This window comes from Phacochoerus africanus, chromosome 1 (genome assembly GCF_016906955.1).
Source record: "Phacochoerus africanus isolate WHEZ1 chromosome 1, ROS_Pafr_v1, whole genome shotgun sequence".
Taxonomy (NCBI): domain Eukaryota; kingdom Metazoa; phylum Chordata; class Mammalia; order Artiodactyla; family Suidae; genus Phacochoerus; species Phacochoerus africanus.
In genome coordinates, this window is record NC_062544.1 from 102,783,774 (window position 1) to 102,807,746 (window position 23,973).

General features: G+C 47.5%; 1 protein-coding gene across 1 annotated transcript in view; it reads left to right on the forward strand.

The window, feature by feature from the left end:
* ITGA9 (integrin subunit alpha 9) overlaps nt 1–23,973 on the forward strand; it is a 355,238-nt gene that overhangs the window by 87,614 nt on the left and 243,651 nt on the right. Inside the window, exons 14-15 of the mRNA XM_047770180.1 lie at nt 2,758–2,912; nt 13,009–13,169. Coding sequence (XP_047626136.1) covers nt 2,758–2,912; nt 13,009–13,169 — 316 coding nt within the window. The remainder of the gene's footprint in view (nt 1–2,757; nt 2,913–13,008; nt 13,170–23,973) is intronic.

The window sequence follows — 23,973 nt, forward strand, 5'->3', positions numbered from 1 at the left end:
TCAGAGATGAGCTGGGGCCCCTCAGAGGGGGAGGAGCAGGTAGCGGGATTGCCAAGTGTGTCAGGGGCCAAGCAGGTTGGCATCCTTGATAAGGTGCTACCTGCGGCCGAGGGGCTGGAGACTCCAGACAAAGCCAAGTGGGCGTCCCAGGCATGACCTCGCTGATAGGCAAGTGTGGTTGACTTTGAGTTACCTGAGGGTGATGGGGGATGGCCAGGAAACCATGCATATGTGTGTGTGCACATGCATTCACACCTCATGCCCCCCCCATGCCTGCACACACACACAAACTGTGCCTCCCACCACACACCATGCCTGCACACACACACACACCATGCCCACCCACACACTCACACCATGCCCATTCTTAAGTTTTCTCAGGGGAAGAATCAAGAGCTCTGTGGATTAGGAATGCTTTGGGCTGCAACTAAGAGAAAACCCTGCTGAGAGTGGCTTCCAACTATGTAGGTGTGAATTAGCTCCCTGGAGTAATGGCTGGCATTGGGGATGGTTATTGGTTTAACACCCTCACCAGGAGTGTGGGCTCTTTCTCTATCCCCCACATCTCTGCCCTGAAAACAGTACTGACCCCTTAAAGGGTTAAGGTCACTGGAGCAACACCATGTCTGAGGGCATCCAGACTGGTTTTATTACTTACCTGGAAGTAAAATATCAGAATCAACTCAAATATGATTTGGAGTGTCTGAGACCCATCAGAAAGAAGTATTCCAGTCACCAGCTTCTTTGAAAAAAAGTCTTGCACACCCTTGCCATGCTGTCCTTAGGTGCCCTTTTGCTTTCATGTCCGACTGTGAAACCCAGTCTCCAGGCCCCAGGGGTGTGGGCTGGTCCAGCTCTGCCCTCGGGAAGTTTGTTCTCTGGGATTAGCTCTGGAGGGCAGGCCCTGTATTAGGGTGTTAGGCGCCTGCTGCTATGCCATCTGGGGTCAAAGGAAGTGATCAGAGAGGCTTATGAAAGATTTCTGGGTTTTCCCTGGTCCAAAAACAATACTTGGAGTTGAAACAAAAAGGTTTGAGGGAACTGATCTGACGGATGTTGGGGGGAGATGGCCCTTGTCTGTCTTTTCAAAGGATTCTTTTTTTTTTTTAACAACCTCCAACCAAGTCCTTTTGTTTGGACTGCTCACTACTGCTTCCTGCTCACCTCGCCTTCCCCTGCCAAGCTCTGGCGGGAGACTAGGAAGCAGGCGTGCTCCCAGCCTGGTGGCCCTGGGATAATGGTGGTGGGGGGGCGGGGGGCTGGTCCTGCACGATGACGTGACAGGACTTGTGTGCACTGGGCAGGGTGGGGCTGTCACAGGGTAGACAGCGCTGTCTGTTTTGTGAAATGATGGTCCCGCCTGTGGTTTTTACTCCGTTGGTCTGGAGAAAAGTTTCGTCCAGTTAGCAAGGGTTTTTGAATGCCTGCTGTCCTGGGAATATCAGGATGAATTCATTAGGAGCCTAGACCTTGGAGGGCCTGCAGGCAGGTTTGGAAATACACAATGACCTAATTAGTTAAGAGGTGAGGTGTAGTGCAAATACAGTGCCAGGAACCTGGAGAAGGGGGACAGCCAGATACCGGGGGTGCCAAGGAACCCTTGAGCATCTTCTAAGGTTAAACCCCAAAGAAAATTGGAAAACTGGATGTTGGATTTCTTCCAGGCACTGCTGTTGTCTGACTTCCCTTAGACCTACAGCTGGATCTGCTCTGGAATCCCACAGTTCCCTTCTACTTGTCACAGCTGTGCCTCTCTCTACCCACATCTCAAGGCAGTGGTGGCACTAGTGAAATCCCCTAGTCCCACTGGTGTTGGTCCTGGCTTCCCATCTGTCTTGTCCCCCTGGGTGCTCTTTGTGGGATCATTGAACACAAGTGAGGTCATTGTTCTCAAGCTGCTAACATCCCTTAATCTTGTTATGTTGTGAGGCCTGGGGCTCCTTGGAGGTAAAAGGGTCTCTTTGTGAGGCCTGGAGGGGAGGAGGTTAAGCCACAGCTTAGGTGAACCATCCCTCAGCAGATGTTTGCAATGAGAGCGGAATAGTGTGGTTCATTCTCTGCTTTTGTTTGGGGGCCCCCAGAGATTTCCTGGAAAGCCAGCAATGAGCCGTCCATCCATCAAGCACTGGGGGAGTGGTCCCTGTGGGTGACGGGAGTGTGGATGTTTATTGGGTTTCACTTGGTCCTGCGACCAGGCGGGTTGATTTCTTCAGCTCTGAGGTGCTCTGCTTTTACCAGCTGGGACTCCATTAATCAAATTCTTTTAGAAAAATACTTAATGAATTGATAGGAGTAAATGAAGAGGGAGGTTTGACCCCCTGGCTCAGTTCATGCTGGTGATGCCAGTAAATGCTTTGGGGGAACCCCTGCTCGTGCATCTCTTTCTTGAGTCATGGCATTTGCTGTTGGCACACCTCTTAAGTCTACTTGTATCTTCCTAATAAAATGGAAATCAGAACTTAGTTGGTGAAATTTTGGATAATCAACATCTGGTGGTTCATAAATAGCCTCAACCAGTTGTGCTTTATGAACAACAAACTTGCCTTTCTTACTGGGAAGATAACCATTCGTTCATTTATTAGGAAATAGGCTGAAAAACCAGAGAAAAGTATTTACAGAGCACCCTGGCCATTCTCTCTGGGACTTTAATTAGATGCTGGGCTGAAGCCCTAGGATTTGTTGCATCAGTTTAGTTCTCCTTTGGGTCTGAGAGCCACTCCTCAGCATGACTAAGTTGCCTTCCCTCTTGACCTATAGGGCGAGACCTGTCATCACGGTGGATGTCACCATCCTCCTTCCCGCCTCCATCAACATCACAGCACCTCAGTGTCATGACGGCCAGCAGCCTGTGAACTGCCTGAATGTCACCGTCTGCTTTAGCTTCCACGGCAAGCATGTTCCGGGAGAAATAGGTAACGAGCCACTGAGTCAGGGCTCAGCATCTTAGCTGGAGTGGGCTTGGCGGGATCGTGGATAGCCAAGGGCTGTGTCTGGGGTTCCCTCCCACTATGCATCCCAGCGGTTTTGTAGGCAACAGGTCCTCAGAGATGCCCTCTCCCCTGAGGGTCCCCCCACCTTCTCTTCTTACCTTTATTTTGCCAACATAAGACAACATTCAGCTCTCAGACAGATGATACTTGACTCCAAGCCTCCTTTCTCCAAATGTCCATGGGCCAGACTGAAAAAGGGCTGGGCCATAGGTGGGACAGGTGGTGGGGCTTGTGGAAATGCAGCCAGTAGCCTGGACTTTATGGAATGTTCTGTGCAGTGAAAAAAGAAGTGGTGAGGTGTTGGAGGCTCCCCCTTGAAGTTGCAACACTGGCCAGATGTTGCGGGCTTGTGCTCTTTGCTGTAGGATGGGAGACCAAGGCTGGGTGGTGGGATTAGGATGCTGAGTTTTACAAAGGCTGAGGCTTCCAAAAGGCAGAGAGCTGCTCTGCTAGCTCCAGCTAATGGAAAAAAGGTAGGCAGGGCCCCCTGGCTAGTGGCGGCCATCCCTGATGTTCCTCTGATTGGGGGAGGTCAACTTGCTGGCCCAGCTCCAGAGACCGGATCAAGCCTTGGAACAAGATGGGATGACTGGATTAGAATTCGGACTGTGGAATCACCTGAAGGAAATGAACAGGCAGCACTTGTGCCGGTTAAGAGGTGCTTTGCTTTTATTTGAAAGCCTGCTTTCATAATAGGAAGAGTTCCAGGAAAAGAAAAGAAAAAAGAAAACCCAGCACTGTTAAGGACCTAGACTCATGGACTTTCTTAGACTCTTGTGTGTGTCATGAGTGTCTCCCCAACATACTCACCTTTGTTGCCTTTGGCTCAAGCAGTATCAGCATCCCCTGGGAGCATGTTAGAAATGCAGAATCTCAGGTCCCACACTGGACCTGTGAACCAGAATCTGCATTTCAACAACATCCCTGTAATATGCTCGAGTATAGGTAAGTTTGAGACTCTCTGCTCTGGAGCACATGTATGTGGGCACCCACATTTTCAGAACAGACATGCCTGTGCTAGTCCTTCTCTAAACTGCACCTTTTAATGATCTACTTTATTTAACAATATTCTAATCCTTCTAGGCTCTTTCATTGGCATTTGTCTTCATCTTCAGGCAGATTGAATAAACTCAACAGTGAAAGTTTGTCCTTTTATATGGATTTTTTTTAAAAAGAACTTAGAAATTTCAAAACTGAATATAAATTTACATTGAACTTGAGACTTGGTTCATGAGCAAGGACTGGCAAACTTTTTGTATACAACCCAATGAGAAAAAGATCCTTGTTCCAGATCATACAGCTGTTGGTGAAGCCAAGAGTTGAATTCTGGTCTTGCTTTCCAAACTATTTCTTTCCAAAAGCGATTTCCCACCACTTCCCTAATTGTTTAAGGCATGACGGTTTCTAGGGAAAAAAATGTTCTGGTGGTCCTGGGACTCATCTATCCTCTGCCTAATTAAGTGGTGTGTCCTTTATCAAATACCAACTGGTGATGTAGTTGGACTTCATTAAAAAACATTTTAAGAGAATTGCTGAGTTGAAGATTACTTCTGGGTGTGTGTAAAAATAAGCAGAACTATTCTAGAACTCTACGAAAAGTAAGTAATAGTTCACGTGTGTGCTCATTTGACAAATATTTATTGTGCGCCTGCGTGGGCCAGCCATGTCCTCATGGAGCTTTTAGTGGGAGTTACAAAGAGTTTCTATTTTGATCCTGAAGCTGCGTACATGGTTTTCAGAATCATTAACTCCATCATTGTGGTGGTGAAAATGAAGGTAAGTTGGTAGAGGAGGAAGAGAGAAGAAACCAAGATTCACGTTTTGAGCAAGAGTGATTTCAGGGCATATGAGGTCAGTGGGGGAGAGAACTCTGATTTGTAGGTTTAGGACCTGAGCCAGGAGATGTAGGTGTCTCCTCATGCTGCCCCAACCAGTGGTCCCATCTGGGGCACCACTCCTTGACCTGAGGCATCTGGGCCCTTTTCATTGACCCCAGTCATCGGGGCCCCTTTCAGTAACCATGGTCATGGGGGCTCCTATCATTGCCCTTGGTCTTGGAGGCTCCTTTCAATGACTCCTGGGGGCTCCTTTCATTGGCTCCAGTCATCAGGACCCCTTTTATTGACCATAGTCACTGGTCCCTTTCATTGACCCCAATTATGGGAGCTCTAGTCATTGACTCCAGTCATCAGGGCTCCAGTCATTGGGGCCCCTTTGATTGACCTCTAGGCAGAATTAAAATTAAGTTCTAGATTCCACCATGGCCCTTCAGTGTTGGGGTATAGATGAGACAGGTTGTTGGATAACATGCAGTACTGCCCCCAGAGGTGGTGTGGAGCAACCTGGCCATGTCAGGGTGGGGAACAGGAGTGCCTCTTCCAGTGCAGGTCACTTATCCTCCATCTGCCGCATGGGTTTGTTAATGCAGTCAAATATCCCTGGACAGTCTAAGGGAATGTTTTTCCACATTTATTTCAGATTCAGGCTTAAAGAGGATGATAAGTGGAGACTTTGGGTATTAGTAGGACAATGAAGAAAATTATCTCTCTCTGGCAATTTTTTTTTTTTGTCTTTTCTCCTGGTATTCAAGGACATGAGTTATATCTCAATCTTTGCAGTAAAGGGAGAAATGTAGAAATCTGCCCCAAAAATGAACTGGTGGTGGAATAAGGAGAGTTACAGGAGGAAACAATGGGCAGCTGTGATGATGTGATGGGATGTCAGGTGGAGGTGAAGCAACCTCATGGGTCCAGATGTGCGCAGAGTTCAGCATATAGAAGCAGCTCCTTGGTTCTGCAAGACTGGGAAGGTCAAGTCCCCGGCTTCCAGATAGAGGGAGGATGGGGGCACCTTCAGTGCCCAGACATCCTCTGTTCTCCTCCCAAGCCCAGCAGCCAGAGCTGCCCAGCTCAGTGTCATCACCCAGACCTCTGCGTTGGGAGCCCAGGGCCAAAACTGGGGTTTTGAGCTTTCCTCACTCTGGTTGCTGATAGATGCACAAGAGTATGTCTGTGGTGGTTCGGGCCATGGTAGGCTTGGCAGGCAAGGGTCTTCCAGGCACCTTTCAGTGTCTGCATATCCAGGGCTGAGTTTTTCAGCAGAATGGCTGCATTTGGGCAGTGCAATCAAGGGACACTGGTAGTTTGCTAGGTAATGCTGAACAGGTGTCAGAAGTGGTATCTATCTACTGGCATCTTCAGCTCTAGGACCACCCTGGGATTGTTTGGGGGTTATAAGCAGTTGACGTTATACTCATCTCTTTGGTTTCTTCCCTCTCTGTGACCTGATAGGGCTCAATCATGTGCAGACAGAAGGGATTCCTTTGGTCCCTTCCTCTTATGCTTTAGTAATGGAAAAACCACAGCACCCACTTTGTCACAGAGCATTCGGGGCCATCTGATGACCCAGGCCACTAGAGGAGCTGCTGTGGCTTCTGGCAATGCTGTGGGAACTAGAGGTTCTCTATGGGGATGACTGCCTTGGCTCCTGTGACAGCGTGGCAGAATCCATTCAGGAAAATAGAAACCACACCGGTTATTTTAACAGAGAGAATTTAACACTGGGGGCAGTTCAGCAGGTCCTGGTAGTGACTGCAGGAAGCAGCCACTGCTTCTAGGTTTGTACCAGGCATCTCAAAGGTGGTTCCCAGACCAGCTGCCACAGCAGCACATGGAATCTTGTTAGAGATGTGAATTCTAACTGAATCAGAAACTCTGAGCAGGGTGGGGGTGGGGAGAGGTCAGCAACCTGTGTTTTAACAAGCCTACAGCTGGCTTCAATTTGAGAACCTCTGGTCAAGGGGAACAAAGGGAAAAGGTTACACATGGGGTGGACCACTTCCTTGGGGTTGTCAGAACCTCCAAGCTTGGAGAAGGGACCTTGTGGACCCAGCATCTAAAACTTGGAAGGAGGAAACCATAGCTAGTGTCCCTGGTACCTCTGAGGCAGGCAGTGAGGCTGACTCTGGGGAGTGGGTGAGAAATGGAACCAGAATTAACTGCTATTGGAAGCAGCTGCTGTGGAAAAGTGTCACTGGGTTAAGCTGATAGGAAGTCCCTTCCCCTCCTCCAGCCTTGCAGCCTCCCTCAAAAGCCCTCCATCTCCCACTTGGCAGTGCTTCCAAGAGAGCCGCCGGCAAAGCAGAAATGAAGTTTGCAGGGTCCCAGCCCCAGCCTTCCTGAGCAGCGTGATAATTTCCTAAGCCAGTCACATGGAATCCCTGAAACTCCTGTTGGCTCATTCAGTCAATAAAATAGTTATGAAGTTCTGAAAAGTGTCAGGCTCTGTGCCCAGCACTGAGCCCAGAGTGTGGAACGGGCCAGGCAGGGTCCTTGCCCTCTTGGAGCTTGTGTGGCCGGCCCTGTGCTCAGTCCTGGGATGTTAACACCATGCCCAACTCCAACAGCCCTCAGGACAGATTTACAACATATTTCATCAAGCCATTTAAAACAAGCGTTCGGCTCATCTCAAGTCTTAGTAATCTTCATTCTTGGCCTGGGGAGCAGCATGGGGCTCCTGGGAGCTTCCTGGCTACCATAAGCAAGGCAGATGAATGCTGTGTCTGAGAAGGCTCTGTCCCTTACCTGGGCTGGGCCTGTACCTCCTTGCTGGCCAGGCTGAAGCCTAAATGTGCTTGTCAGTCCTTGGAGGCTGAGAATCTTAGCTCGTAATTCTGGCCCCTCCCCAGGGTGCTAAATGGAAACCAGGTGGGGCTCAGCCTTCAGTGGTTATGTTCTGTGCTCTCACCGGGTGCCCCCGTGTTTCCATGGCTGTCACACAGTCTGGTGAAGCTGTGAGTGGGCAGGGGTAGTGGGGGCAGGGAGGGAGAGGGGGGAGGGGGAGCGGGGCCTTCCCTGCCCTCGGACAAGCAGCAGAGCCCAGGTGCTGAGAAATGGCACCAAGATCATGCAAGCCAATGGCAGAAACAGGGTTGACACCGGGCATCTTTTCCCCAGACCCTTCCTCTGGCCTTAGGGGTGCGTTTCTAATCCAGAGAGCATTTGCACTCCAAAAACATTCTCTGAGCTCCTCCTGGGCTCTCAAGAAGCTGGAGATGGGATAATAAGGCAGATCCATGTTCTATAAGGAAAGGGGTGGGGTGCTGCTCTAATTACCACCTCGTTCCTTGGGGAGCGGGTGAAAAAAGTTAGGAAAGCTAGGAGAGTAGAAATAGCCGTTTCCCCTCCTCTCCTGGGAAACCCTAAGGGAAGCTCAGAGTAAGTCTGGAAGGAGGATTTATTAGTAGAATTTCACAGCTGAAATAGTGTTCTGAGGTCGAATGGGAATGAATCAAAACTTTCTGGGAGTGACCAGAGCCACACTGATGCGAGACAGCTGGCTGCCTGCTGGCCTGGACGGTGTGGGGGGCCTTGGGGGCCAGGGAAAGGAGACGGCTTGAAGCATGACTCGGAGCCCATCAGCTTTTCCATCAAGATGACATCATTCGACATGGCACGGACACAGGCTGCCAGAAGGAGAGCTGAGGATGGGAAGTGTGTGGTTGGAGCAAGCCTTAATCAGAACCAGCACCTCCCCGAGCCGGGCTGGCTGGGCTGGCTGTGTTGGGGGCGGTTTCACTGGCAACTCAGGCGGCCTGACGCACCCATCCTCCCACGGGGTGGGCTGATTCTCTGGCGTCTCCTTCACTTGGTGGGGGCGGGGGCTCCCTTCAGACACACTTGGCGTGGGGGCTGTTTAAAAGTACCAGTTGAGCTCAGGGATTTAGAATGGACTGCACTTCTTACCACTCTGGCAGGTTTGAGATCCTCCTTGCTTAGGCTGGGTTTCCCGTCATACATCTCTTGGTTTTGTTTGAGAAGAAAGAATTTGATAAGGCGCTGACTTCTTTTTGTGTAATTTAAAAGGCCCAAATAGATTTTATTTTTTTATTTATTAGCCTCACCCAGGGCATGAGGAAGTTTTCAGGCCAGGGATTGACCCCATACCACAGCAGTGACAACGCTGCATCCTTAACTGCTAGGCCACGAGGGAGCTCCTCAAAAATAGATTTTCAATCAAGGAGAAGCACTGAGTAGGCAGTTTAAAGAGGAATTAATTCCAACTTGATTGCATTTAGCACATTGGATAATTTGGTCTCTGTGATTGGATGCTTTTTGCGTTTTAGTAATTTCTGATAGGTGAGCCTGTTGACATATGCAAACACCACCCAGAGCAGAGCAGCAGTTGTGATCATCAGCTCAGTGTTAGTAACTCTGAGCTGTTTCTCCCCTCCCTTGAATTGCAAGAGGGAAATATGGGGCCAGTGATTCTGCAGTGATATGAGGCTTTGGAGAGCTTAATGTTTCTGAAGTACCGCACAGGGCTTGGCCCTCAGGGAAGGTTGAATTTATTCCCTTTTCCAGACTCGGCCCATTTTTTTTTTTTTTTTAGTGATATTCTTTAATTCAAAAGTCTCCTAGAGTGAAATTATATAGTTGAAGATAGATTTACACTTTTGATAGATGTTAATTGTTTGTTAAGATAATTGTTCAAAATTTTACTTCCTCCAATAGTTTGAGACTGCATCACATTCGCATATACCAGACAAATTTAACTACTATAGATATTTTAATATTCGCAAATATGTTAAATAACAATGTGTTTTGTTTTGTTTGAAATTCATTTAAGTTCGGTTGAGCATTTTATTCTTTTTTTTTTCTTTTTTCTTTTTTTTTTTTTTATTTTCCCACTGTACAGCAAGGGGGTCAGGTTATCCTTACATGTATACATTACAATTACATTTTTCCTCCAGCAGACTCGGCCCATTTTAATTCACCATCTTGCAGAAGCAGAGCCTGCGCAAGGATTTGAGGGCATGTCATTGAGTCAGGAGGTGATGCCAGGAAGCACCAGTAGGAAAGAAGGACAATGAGACAGGAAGGGAAGGCAGCCGCATTAATCATCGTTCACCAGAGAAACAGAATGAAAAGGATATGTGTGTATGGATATTGTAGCTCAGAGGCAGTTTGAAAGTGGCTTCCTTCTTTTTGCAAAGACCTTTGTCTTTTTCCTCTTAAGGCCTTCTACTGATTAGGTGAGGCCCACCCACATTGTGGATGGTAACCGCTTTATTCAGAGTCTACTGATTTAAAGGTCAATCTCATCTTAAAAACACTTCCATTGTGACATCCTGATGGGTGTTTGACCAAATATCAGGCTACCATGATAGGTTTACTCATGAAAGACACCGTTACAGCAGCCAGTTAGAGCGTGTGTCATTGAACAAGTTACCACTGTAACAGGGTGGCTAGAGCTGAATCCTGCTGGGGACGCCTGGGAGCCAGTGTGGAACACACTGCATGGTTACCCCACTCAAGGGACTGGGGAGCTGGAGTCATGCGTTACTGAGGGCTGTCCCAGGGACTCTAGTTCTGGGTGCTCCTGGCCTGCCATGCACATGGGCTGAGCCATCAAAGCCTCAGAAAAGGGGATGCTGGTGGTGGCAGTTAAAAGTTGGGCTGGACAGCAGAGAAACGGTAAAAGCCAAGAGGATGTGGGTGGGGCACTGATGCTATCTGTGCACTCTTCCTGTGTTCATTTCCACCCAGGCTTTCTCTGATGAGGTGGTTCAGACCTGCTCTTCTCTCCATGGTTACTCTTCATGGACACTCAGGGGAGGGCACGCAGGAGGATGGCCAGGAGCAGGGCTGCAGACAGGTCCCTGCTCAGCCGCTGCCACAGCCACCACGTTGATTTACCCCGTCCGATGCATTCCGGCTCATCTTCCAGCAATGCCTCTCTCCAGCTCTGACCTTGCTAAATGGAACTTGGAAAGGCACTTCATTTCTACTTTTTCTTTCTTACTGTTCGGCGGTCACCTAGGGAAATTGTGATAGGAGGAAGTAAATTGACCAAATTTCAGTTCTAAATCTCTTTGTTAGGTTCTGCTGTCTGTGCATTCAAAAAATGCGAGTTTGGGGGGTCAGATAATGTAAAAAAATGCACCAAAGAGCCAGCATGGTAGATTGGCCCAAGAGATGAGGAGAATTCCAGATTCAGCTCTGCAGTGATGGCTCTCTGGCCTGGAGCAGGTCTTGTTCCCTCTTGGGGCCTCAGTTCCTTACTGGAAAAGTTAGAGTCTTGAACGAGATGGTCCCTGAGCTTGCCCTAAAGCTTTGACATTCTACCCCATTTCCTGCACTGTCGCCATCAGAATAGGTGTGTTAAATCTTGTACAGACTCTCGTGTTTTTTTCCGTCAAGTTACTGTCCCATGTGCATTCTTTTCTTCTCAGTAATATCGCCTGGAACTAGCTAGGTCTCAGGTATCTGCTGGTGACCCAGCCTGGCCTTGGAAATCAGCTGTTCGCTGAAGTAAACAAGCCTGGGCAGACTCGCCCTTGCTGACCAGGAATCTGCCAGTTTGGCAAGGCAAGATGCTGGAGATGGCCGAGGCCCAGGAAAACCATTAAATGCGTCAAAAATATGCCTGTGGCAGCTGCACAATGCCTATCCAGGTCACTTTTCCCAGTTTACACCTCCCCTTGTGGTTAATCCCTTTGATGTTATTAAAAGCCAGAGTCATCCCTGCTGCCTCAGCTTCATGGCAGGTGCAAAGCTGCATTTTTTGGGTGCAAGAGGCTGGCTTCTAAGAGGCTGGTGTGTGGAGCCAGGGCAGGGAAAGGTCATCCATTTTTCCACTGCTCAACAGTCTCATCCGGGCGTTTTAGGGACAGAAGCTCCCTTTCTCTCACTTGAAGAATGCCACATTCCCCCAAATCCACAGAGCAGCTCAAAAATAAAGTGTTACCTATAAAAAGTGTTACAGAGGATCAGATCTCTAAAATGGTTCTGTGCTACGAAAACAGCAGTAAGAGGAGTCTAATAAGACTAAAACCAGGACGTTCCCCCTGTGCCAAATGGGATGGGAGGCATCTTTGCAGCACCAGGATGCAGGTTGGATCCCCAGTCTGGATCTGGTATTGCCACCTGGCTCTGAGTTTCCACTGTGGCACAACGGGATTGGCAGCCTCTCTCAATTCCTGGCCCGGCACAGTGGGTTAAGTGATCCCGCAGTGCCACAGCTGTGGCATAGGTCGCAACCCAGGCTTGGATCTGATCCCTGGCCCAGGAAATCCATATGGTGCGGGGCAGCCAAAAAAGAGAAAGAAAGAAAAAAAAAAAAAAAGACTAAGGCCATATTTACCTAATAAAACACATTGTCAGATACTTACTGATAGACTCTGAAATGACGGTGGTGAAACCCTTTGGGTTCATCCAATGTGTGTTCTCTACTGTGACCATTCTTTTTGAAGTCCCAAATTGTGTCACAACAGGTTCTGCCTACTGGCCTTACGCCTTGAAGTACAGGTGATGAGTTTTTCTTTTTAAGGGTGCACCCCAGTACAGACCCCATGGTGGTCATGGTTTTTGTTGAACCAATAGGCACCATAGAACTGTGTGGTCAGCACATGGCTGCCTGGGAATGAAGCCACTCCTAGCCTTCCTCTGTGTTTGGAGTGTGAGGTCCACGAGGGCAGGGGGCTTGCCTGTGTTGTTCTTTGTTGTGTCCCCTGTACCTCCACAGTGCCCGCCCCACAGTCATGCACAGTAGTCCATGGATGGCCACGGTCTAGCAGATGTAGTGATGATAGAGCACCACTCAGCATCTGTGTGATGACTCTGAATTATTGGGTGATTTCTCCCTTGGGTTGGGCATATGTTCCATTTCTTTATAAGAGTCAGTGTTCCATGCAGCCTTGGTAGTTTCAGCAGCTCCTGGTGATCTATAGGTTTGCCACGGTGCCTGCCTCTCAGGACATTGATTATATTGGGTGCACCTACGTATTGGGTGTATATTGGTGGTTCAGTCGATAACTCATGAGGGTTAAATCAGGCCATGAAGTGTGATGCCCAGAGCATCCCCAGGTAGGCTGGGCCATCTGCTTGCTGTTAGTCCTCTGTGCAGTGGAGGGCTGGGTACCATATGAAGGGGGATTCTGAACCTCTGAGGGGCACTGGAAGGGGCCTTGTCACAGTGTTTCTATCTTTGCTGACTTTTTGACCTTATTCATTGGCAGGTCTGAATTATGTTCTGACGGCTGATGTGGCCAAAAAAGAAAAGAGCCAGTTGCCCAGGGTCTACTTTGTGTTGCTGGGAGAGTCTGTGGGTCAGGTCTCAGAGAAGCTGCAGCTGGTCCACTTGGAGGAGACATGTCATCACTATGTGGCCCATGTGAAGGTCAGTTCTTTTTATTGTCATACTTTGATCTCTACAGATGTTCATTTGGAACTGGTGGGAACTTTTATTGCGCATTACGTATGTTCTGACTTTCAAATTTTTATTTTACAAGGAGGAGAGCATTCGTTTCTTCTTTTAAAGTTGCAGCTAGGCAGCCTTTTATTGCTCTTGTTGTGCTGGTCTCAGCCTCTGAGGGGGTGATAGTAGAGCAGGAGACCAGCAGTACTCTCTGGTCTTGTCTTGTTCTTTTGGGAGGTTTCTTATCCTCTCCCCTCTATGCAGAGTAGAGACACAGAAGGACATGTGTCTGAGTCTGCAGTGGTGCTGGATCATACCGTACCTGATGCCTTTCGCCATGATCCACTACATATTAGCTCTTAGTCATGGTTAAGGTGTTTTACAACTGGTTGGATTTTTCCTCCCTTGATTACTTTCTGTTTGTTTTAGGAGTGCATTTTTTTGGCCCCCTTTCCCCTCATTCTAAATAAATGTTTGGAATGTTTTTCTCCTCTTGAAATAGTGGGTTAAATATACTTTGCTACTAATTGAGGAGGCCAGGCTTTGATTAGCTACAAAGTGGCCCTTTGCAGGCAGGTACTGGTGGGATGGGAGTTTGGAGCTCCATGTTGCAAGAATGGCTAGCCACTGACCCCCAAGCAGAGATAGCACAGGAGGTGGAAGGACCCTTTTGACCCAGGCCATGTGGTGGGTAAGATGTATGTGGGTTTTGGAGTTCACACTGTGTCGGTTGGATACAACTTTGACTTCTCTTGTGTCTCAATTTCTGCATCTCTGAAATAGGTGCAGTAGTACTTAGCTTGGAAAGGTGATGGTAGAATTAAACATTATATGATGAATATACTTAAATGACTTTGCATGGAGTCTACCACACAGCAGACACTCAGCATTATTATTCAGTTGGACCATACAAAATTGACAATATTCTAATATTCTTGGCTCACAAAAAAATGGCAGTCACATGTAGTTCAATTACTATTAGCCAGTGGCTCTCTGGATGATAGCAAAAATAGTCTACAGATGGAGTTGAAGTGTTGTTCTATTATTGTGTTGTTAGTGCCAGAGCAGGAGAATAACAGCTGCTACTACAAGCTCCTGGCTTGTAGATAGAGCAGTGCCCCACGCATCCATGGCACTTTGGCCCAGAGCCCAAGTCCAGGCCCCTGAGATGCTTTTCAGTGAGGCTGGGTTCTGTCCCCTGCCAGGACGCGTGCCGGGGCCTGCCCAAACCAGCTGCCCCAAGGCCTTGCTGAAGGCCATTTATAAAGCAGTGCTCCTGTTAAACCAATAAGCCACCCAGCTCTCTGGATCTTAGATGAAGATGGCCCATGAGCACCCTTAGGGGTGTGTGGCTGTCATGTCAGACACTGCCGGGCCTTCAAGTGCCTGCACTTGGCATCTTCCTGGAGGTGGGGCATCTTACCTTGGCTTCCTCGTGCTGGGTCTCACCCCCAAATACTGCCCTTCAGGGCACTTGTAACTTCTTGCTTTGAGTGAGACGTTACCCCTGCCTGTGTAGCTACCAGGGGTCTTTGCTGAAAGATAGGGCCATGTAAAGTACACTTAGAAAACAGCAATAATGAGGTGCAGGCCAGAGGCAGGGCTGTTTCTCTGGTGGCCTCTGAGGATTAACTGGGAAGAACGGAACTACCCAAGGCTATTGGTCCTGCTATTTCCTGATATCTTGGATCGCCAGATCTGCAAACAAAAATATAAGATTCCCAGTTAAAACTGAATTTCAGTTAACAAATTAAAAAAATATATTTATTGATTTATTTGTTTGTTTTGCCTTTTAGGGCCACACGTGCAGCATGTGGCGGTTCCCAGGCTAGGGGCCTAATTGGAGCTACAGCTGCCTATGCCACAGCCACAGCAATGCCAGATCCGAGCCACATCTGTGACCTACACCACAGCTCGTGGCCTCACCAGATCCTTAACCCACTAAGCAAGGCCAGGGATCAAACCTGCAACCTCATGGTTCCTAGTCGGATTTGTTTCCACTGTTCCACAACAGGAATGCCTTAAAAAAAAAAAAAATTAAGTATATCCCAGATAATGCATGGGATATGCTTATCCTAAATTTGTTATTTGAAATTCAGGTTTAACTGGGCATCCAGTCGAAAGATTCATCCTGACTGATACCCTCCATGCCATGAGTGGCACTTCTTCCATCAGTCAAAACATAGCTAACAAGAGAGATTGAGATGGTGGTCAGAAGAGTGTAGAGGGTGGGGCAGGGCTCAGAAGCACAGATCAAGCACACACTTCTTTGTGATTATTTGGGTCATTTTAGGGAGAACAAGAGAGCAGGGCTTCAGCAAATGTGGACCTAGAAAAATTTGAATATAGTTATTGTGTGGTCATTCTCTCATGCAAGGAGATGGGGGTGGTGGGATCCATTAGGAAGGCACCAGCCTTTGATGCTTTAGGAGGCACTCAAGGTGGCTGATACTCTACAGCCCAGTGGAAAGTTTTTTCCTACCAGGCATTGGTTGTCTGGGTTATAGCAGAGGACCCTGGGGAATGGTTGAGGGGACCGGGAAAGGTGAATGCTAATGGACTGGCTGACTGTTCGTGGTGTGGCCCAGCTGGCCTGGCCTGTGGTTTCTCCAGTTGTGGGAAAACAGCTGTGAAGGCCATGGTTCTTGGGGGGCCCAGGCAGGCAGCAGTGCTGGGGGAAGGGGGTGGCAGCCTGGTCACCTCCTGGAGTGGGGCTGGGGGCTGGTCTTCGGGGCAGCAGGGCGTGAGAACGCAGCCTTCTCCATGGCCGACACTGGGCTTTGTAGACAGTGAAGGAAGAGAGATAAAAGCCATCTCGCTTATCGCACACCATATGGCAGGCAGACAGGGAGGCAGGCGCTAGGGGCTGGGTGTGTTTTGTTTAGGCTATCTGTAGGTTATTTTTTTTCTTTTTTTCTTTAAGCCTATTCCAATCATTTTTTCCCCTTTCTTCTTTGCTGTAGAAGTTTTCCTTCCATATATGGCAATAAGTATCCCTATCATAGAAGACAGCTGGGGCTGACACCTGCCCCCTAGGCTGGCTGCATTGTCCCATGTTTTATTCCATCATTGCCCTGGTGGGGCCTCCAAGAGGTAGCCTCCGTTTATCCATCCAGCCTCATTTCCACATCACATCACGTGTTCTGGGCTCTTGTTAAGGTGAACTGACCCCTTTTCTCCTGGAAAGTGTCCATTACGCTTCCCACCTTTAGCTCTTGTGCTCACCCAGCCCCTCTGACACTTGAGTCATCAGAGGCCCAGGTTTTGTCATATCCAGGTACAACCACGTATCACCTGCAGTATTTTTGAATTTTTTGGTCTCAAACATGTACCTCCTCCATGTGGAGTTTTATTTCCTATTTTTTCTTTAAATCGACTTTTTGCCTCGAATGAAATAATTTAAAGCAGAAACTGTGTACACTCCTATAAGCAGAATACCAATTATTGGCTGCCAAAAGAGAAAGTAACTGTGAAAATAAATACATTGAAGACACAACAATGTCCTTGAATTCTAACTGGATGTCATTACTTGCTGAAGTCTCTGAAGAAGTAGCCAGCTCTTCTGTGTGTTAGAAGGGGAAATTAGAGTATGCTAGGGAAGTATTAGACATACTGGCACCATGCCGAACTCTCTCTGATGCAATCAGAAGGGCTAATGGGGGAGTTCCCTGTCAGAAGGTTAAGGATCTGGCATTGTCGCTGCTGTGCCGAGGGTTCGATCCCTGGCCTAGGAACTTACGTATGCCACAGGCGAGGCCAAAAAAACCAAAAAACCAAAATCCAAAAATCCAAAGACTAAAGGGGTATTGATCCAGGATTAACTTTCTAAATGTCTGGGTCCTTTTATAGAGCCATGCCCCTGTGCTGTGGGAAACCATGCCATGAGCCCAGTCTGGGAAGCCTGAAGCCCTGGCCATGCTCTAATTTGATTGGCTGTGCCTCACCCCTCTTGCCTGCTGAAGGTCTGTCTGCTCTTCAAGGCTCAGTCAGCCCACAGGCCTTAAACATCCTCAGCCAGCCACTGTCCTTGGCTCTGGGGAGGTTGCCATCAGCCTCTTGTCTGCTCAGAGCTTATCCTGTGCTGCCTGGCACCTGCTTTCATGCCTGATGGGCACAAAATAAATGCTTAACAGACCTAGCCTCACTGAAAGGACTAATTGGATTGGGTGGATATGGGTCAAGGAGCTGATCTGATCAGGGTGGGGCCTCTCACTTCTCTGGGACCTCTGGCAGGGAAGCGGTGGCGTGAGATGCTAGAGTGGAGAGTTGGGGATGCCTGGCTGTGTTCTCTCATCACTCCTTCATTTCTTGGTCTCTGTATTTACCTGGATGGTAACTGAGCTCCGTCTTCAAGTCCTACATGACATCTGAGAGTCAGCCCTTTGTGAGGTCAGGTGCTCATGTATGACGGCCAAACTGGAGCCTCTTCAGGAGCAGGGAAATCGGGCGAGACTTTTTTTTATTTTGTCTTTTGTCTTTTTAGGGCTGCATCCATGGCATATGGAGATTCCCAGGCTAGGGGTCGAATAGGAGCTACAGCTGCTGGCCTATGCCAGAGCCACAGCAACACAGGATCTGAGCCATGTCTGCGACCTATACCACAGCTCATGGCAACACCGGATCCTTAACCCACTGAGTGAGGCCAGGGATTGAACCCACAACCTCATGGTTATTAGTCGGGTTTGTTAACCACTTAGCCATGAAAGGAACTCCGAGTGAGACTTTTGAGCCTGTATGGGGACAGGCAGAAGACCAGGAGAGGCAGAACAGGGGATCGGCTGCCTCACTCCCAGCTCTGAGGATCCGAGACCCCCTCCAGAGGCCTCCAGAAAACCTTGGTGAGTGAAATCACATGTCAGATACTGTCCAGGGGGCCAATAACAGGATTAATGTAAAAAAGGAAAAAAACACCCCACTCCACACTAGACGAAGGATAATAGAAACACGTTGGCTTCTTTGAGTAGCTGCAGATGTTCAAGAGATGGTTCTTTTATGTTGCTGGAGAATTCTTCAAAGGAGTTGGAACCTTAAGCTGCTGCAGGTCCTGGCCTGGCCAAGGGCGGGTATCACACTGGCCACCCAGCAGTATTGGAGGTCATGCCCTGGGCTCTGCCCAGGTATCTAGTTTTTGGTTTTTTTTTTGTTTTGTTTTTTTTTTTTCCATTTTTCACATCCAAAAAATGCCTTAGGGCCAGCTCCAGTCACATGATGGACTGTGAGTTTGCCATCTTTGGATCTATTGAATGCCAGTTTTCAGAGGCCTTGGAAGCTTTTGTTTTCTCTAAGAAAGAGTTTAAGGAAGATGAAGTTGGAGTAAAGATAAGACCTCTGTCTGAAGAAGAGGAGAAAGGAAAACAGCCAAGTATTCTTCTTTATCTGTAAAATGAAATGCTAAATCTCTTGATAAAATCTCTTGTTAGTTGTCTTGATAAGTCAAAGAAATAGCTAAAAAAAAAAAGCTGTAAAGTTTGGGAAAAAGTGATACACATCTTCGATGTAGGAGGTCATCATAAGACAGTTTTTAAAAATTGGTAGTATATGCACATAATTAAATATTTTAAAAAACTGAACTAAAAGTTATAGAAAGAAAGGAGTCTCAGCCACCTGTTTCCCAGAGGCATCCATGGTTCCAACTTCTTGTGTGTCTTCTGAGAGCTTGTCAATGAATACACAAAGCTGTGTGCATGGCATACTGTTGGGGAGCTTGCTTTTATCCTTTTAAAATGCCTACAGGCAGGAGTTCCTTGGTGACTCAGCACATTAAGGATCCAGCATAGTCACTCCAGTAGCTTGGGTCACTGCTGTGGTGCAGATTTGATCCCTGACCCGGGAACTTTTGCATGCTTCGGGCATGACCAAAAAAAAAAAAAAAAAAAAAAAAAGTAAAAGAAAACAAAAATTAAATGCCCAATAGCAGAATGGGTAAACAGATTTTAGGAAAGAGTGTTCAATGGAACACTACTCAGCAAAAACTAAGAATGAACTACTAATATGCAGAATAAGTGGGTGAATCTGTAATGCATCTTGCTAAGTGAAGGAAGCCAGACTTAAAAGGCTACTGCTACTATGACTCTATGGAAAAGACCAGCTCAAAAGACAATAGGCAGATCAGAGATCAATCAGACTTTTTTTTTTTTTTTTTAATGGGTCTTGGAGGTTGTTCCATGTTGATGCGTGGAGAGGTTCCTGTTCTTTTTTCATATGTTCATGGAATTCTATTGAAAGACTATCCCTTGAATGAGTTAACCTGTCCAGCTGACTTCACCTGGAGTTTATAGACCAGTGACCTCAGCTTGCTCCTCCAGGAATGGTTCAGGGGTCCCTCTGGGGACGAGCTTTAACCTGCTTTGGAAGGAAGACAGCCCTTAAACATGAACGGAATGTCCCCTCCTGCTGCAGTTAGCTCTTCTCCGCCCCAGACCTTTAGGGTCCTAGTTGAGGGTTTGTCAGGACCCCTGAGGAAGGCAGATGGAGGGGCCCTGATGGCCCCTGAAATGGGCTTGAATCTATGTCCTGAAAAGGGACTTTTAGTTTGAATATTGGAAGGAGCCATATTTCTTGCGAAAGTAAGGTGTGATAATACAGTAATTATTGGTAAAGAGTTTAGTAATTAAATTCTCTTTGAAAGTGATTCTGACTAAAAGAAGAATTCTCACAACATTCAGAGTAATAACAATGGAAGCAGCAAACACTAATTGAGCACTTTCTTTAGTACATGCCAGTCATTTTCAGTGACTGCTTTTAATCTTCATTTTCTTCTCACACTAACATGAGAGGTAGTTAGTATTTGTGTCCTCATTTTATAGTTTACAAGGCATAGAGGAGTAAAGGAACTTGCCCAGTACTTAATAGATGGCAAGTAGCAGAAGTGGGATTTGAACCCAGCAAGCTTGGTTCCCAAGGCTGTGCTCTTAACCATCACACTATAACATAGTTCATAAACATGGGCTGCCGTGAACTGAGTACTTGTTGTAGGCCAGGTTCTCTTCTAAAGGCTCTATGTGGATCAAGAGAGTAAATGATGGGGCCCAAAGGTTGCAAAACTAGTGAGAAGCTTTACTGTGTCTTCCAGAGGTGGTGACTTGATGAGTATACTCTGGAGTAGTGGTGTGCTCGTAACGTGTAACAGCCAGTGATCTGGGAGAAAAACCTGACTTACAGCACTTTGCCAATCCCCCTGGTGTAAATACTCCTACCATAGCTGATTTCACTGAATGTGGAGTTAGGATGAAACATGCAGTGGCACGCTATTATACAGTATTTTCACTGTGTAACAAGAGATTACAATGCATCTAAATAACCTCAAGAACACAGATGATGGTAGAGTAAAATAAAATAATTAGGTGGTCATGAAGTTTGAGTATTTATTACCTTTATCTTAATATAAATTATTTGATTATAAATGTATGCACTTTACCTTTAATAAATGGCTGTGTTTAACTCTGACTCATAAACTTTCCGAAAATTTACCGGTTGGCTCTTGCAAGCCAGCTACAGTGATTTACATTGGCTTTGACCACTGTATCTGTTGTCTCTGTTACTAAGTTGATCATATCATTCAAGTCCCACCTTGCACACAGATGTTTGATTACCAGAGTCTTTTTTTTCCTCTTGTTTCCTGTGGCTTTGCAAATTGACAAATAATAGGAAAGTCATTTCTTGGGGTCAGTTTAACCACCAGACCACAGTGTTGATATTTGTACGTTTGGTGCAGAGGCACTCTGGATTTTGACGGAAATGATTAGCTGGCTTAGTAGTTTCCATTTGAAATAGTGGAAAGGATTTTATTCAAATTTCTCTGGCCTTTCCTCACCCCTTCCCCAAGTGTATGTGTTGAGAGTCTGTTGAGAAAACCTCTCTGCAATGGAGCATATGGAAGAGCTGAGGGTTGAACTTGCTAGAAGAGGAGAGGGGTGTGGGGAGTGGGAGAACTGATCTTCCGCAGGGCTGTTTGAACCCTGAAGTCTCCTGCCTCTTGAGCCGAAGCAGGCCCGTCTTGATTACTGCCAGTAGTTGGCTGCCCCGTGGGTCATCCTTCAGTCCTTTGGTTTTCATGTTCAGCAGCTTGATCAGGTAGGACCTAAACCTGGTTCTGCCCTTTCTTACCCATTGTTCTAACCAGAAACAGCAGATCAGGGTGGCCCCATTATCCAGTTATTCTTTTCCTTGTCTTCTCCACTCCTTCCTGGGGTGACTGTCCCCTGTCTTTCAGAGAATCCTCTGGCCTAATAAGTGAGCCCCGTGTGGTTCCAGGAGCAACAGGCCTGAGAGCCAAGCTTTGTGAAGTGGCCAGCCCCTCAGCCCACCCCCAGGGCTGTCCCAGCCAGATCACACAGTCCCACAGCCTTTCTCCTCCCAAGGAGAGCATTTGTGTCTGAGACTTGCCCAGCTCCCTGTGGAAGGGACCATGATGGCCTCTGAGCGAAGGTGGACGAGCCAAGTGGATGCAGTCATGATGTTTTCCTGCAAAGGCAGTGGCCGTGGGGCCAGTTTATTAGGTGTATGGTGCTGTCTCCATGGCTGGCTACAGGGGGCCAGGAGGTGACTCAAGTCCAGACTGATGATGAAAGGGGAAGTGGGGGGCAGAGAGTTCCCCTTTATGTGGTGCAGCATGCTGAGATAGGACATGGGTCAAAACACTGGCTAGAGAATGGGGTAGAGGGTCATGTCCAAAGAATTCGTCTTTGGAGGAAAACTTCCAAGCCAGCTAAGTAGTGAAGAAGGGTGTTACAATGATAAGATCACTTGCTTCATGGCTTCTTATCCCTGCCCCTTGGAGTAGAGGTGAGTTTCAAATCTGGGAAGGTGATAAACTGGATCATTGGCATGCCTAGTACCATGGTGTGTGTGGGCGGCTTTCAGCCTGCAAATGCAGCCTAGTGCCCTTGGCTTTAGGGGTAGCAGTTAAGAATTCTGTTCAGCTGCCAGGAATTGAGACCTGACTGTAGGAGCTTAAGTGCATCATGGAGGCCTTTTATTACATGACAGGACTTCTGGGGAGAGGAGAGTTGCTGGTGTTATTTCACTGGCTCCAGGATGCAATTCTCTTTTTTTTTTTTTTTTAATGATTTTTATTTTTTCCATTATGGTTGGTTTACAGTGTTCTGTCAATTTCCTACTGTACAGCAAAATGACCCAGTCACACATACATATATACATTATTTTTCTCACGTTATCCTCTATCATGCTCCATCACAAGTGACTAGATATAGTTCCCAGTGCTATACACAGGACCTCATTGCTTGTCCATTCCAAAGGCAATAGTTTGCTACATTCTTTTTTATATTCCTTTCCATTATGGTTTATCCCAGGAAATTGGGTATAGTTCCCTGTGCTATACAGTAGGTCCTCATTGACTATCCATTCTAAATGTTTGCATCTACTAAGCCCAAACTTCCAATCCTGCCACTTCTTAACAGTGCAACTTGTAACATTTTTTTTTTTTGTCTTATCCAAGACTTTGTCACAAGTCAAATGAGACTAACAATACCTACTGCACAGGTTGTGAAGATCGAAAGAAGGTAAAATTCCTTTCCTTCTGTGCAACATGGGGTAAACTCATGGCTTAATTTTAGGTTCCCTCAACCTTCTCTTGTCACCACCTGCATTTCTTCTTCTCCTCTTACTTGAGCCCTTGAGCTCCTTCCTGTCATCTCACAGCCTCACAGCACATCTCTGGTTCCTTTTTTTTTTTCTTTGTCTTTTGTTGGCTGCACCCACGGCATATGGAGGTTCCCAGGCTAGGGGTCTAGTCAGAGCTGCAGCTGCCAGCCACAGCCACAGCCACACCAGATCTGAGCTGTGTCTGCGACCTACATCACAGCTCACAGCAACGCCAGATCCTTAACCCACTGAGCAAAGCCAGAAATCAAACCCACAACCTACATGGTTCCCAGTTGGATTCGTTTCCGCTACCATGATGGGAACTCCTCACAGCACATCTCTGAATGGCCTCTTTTCACTGGCAGTGACCACATCTACTACAGAGATGGTACAAAGGGAAACCCTTTTGTCTAGAAATTCTTATGTGGGCTTGTCTGGATGAAACTTGGCTAGGAAACTGTCTCAGCATCTTGTCGTTCTGGAAATGAAGCAGATGTGGGAGGTGAAGAGTCCAGAAATCTGTGGTCAACCCCTGAAAGAAGGTGTGAGATAGTGAGTGAAGCTCTGAAACTGCTCTTAGCATTTCAGGATGCAATTCTCTTGACCTCTCCCCTGTTCAGGAAAAAGGACTGAGCACCTGCTGTGTCCTAGGTGGGCCCTCAGCTCTGTCTGTGAACAGAATTCCTGCCCTCTGGGTCCCTGCCTGGCAGTGGAGGGAGACACACAGGAGCGATAGCAAGAGGTGACTTAATGGGTGTTAGAAGGTGCAGCCTGGGGTCGGGGTGGCTTCAGTGAGGGAGATTTGAGACAACAGTGAGGAGGTGGGAGTTAGCACAGTCGGTTCCCGGAGGGAATGTTCAGACAGAGTCCCCAGGTGTCAGGTAGATTTGGAGAGGAGGAGCAGGGAGGCCTGGGGGAGCAGAGTTGGGGGAAAGGAGGTCTAGGTCAGGCTTCAGGAAGGTGGGTAAGTCACTCAGGCCTAATGGTTCACAGGATGGACTGTGCCTTCACCCCAAGTGAGGTGGGAGCCATCCAAGGGGTCTGGGAAGAGCAGTGACATGGTCTTACTTTCCATGAAGAGGCCCTTACTTTAAAAGGACCCTTCTAAGTGCTACAATGAAATGGCATCTAGGAGGTGGTATAGAAGCAGGGACTTGGTCAGGACACCATTTGAAGCATCCAG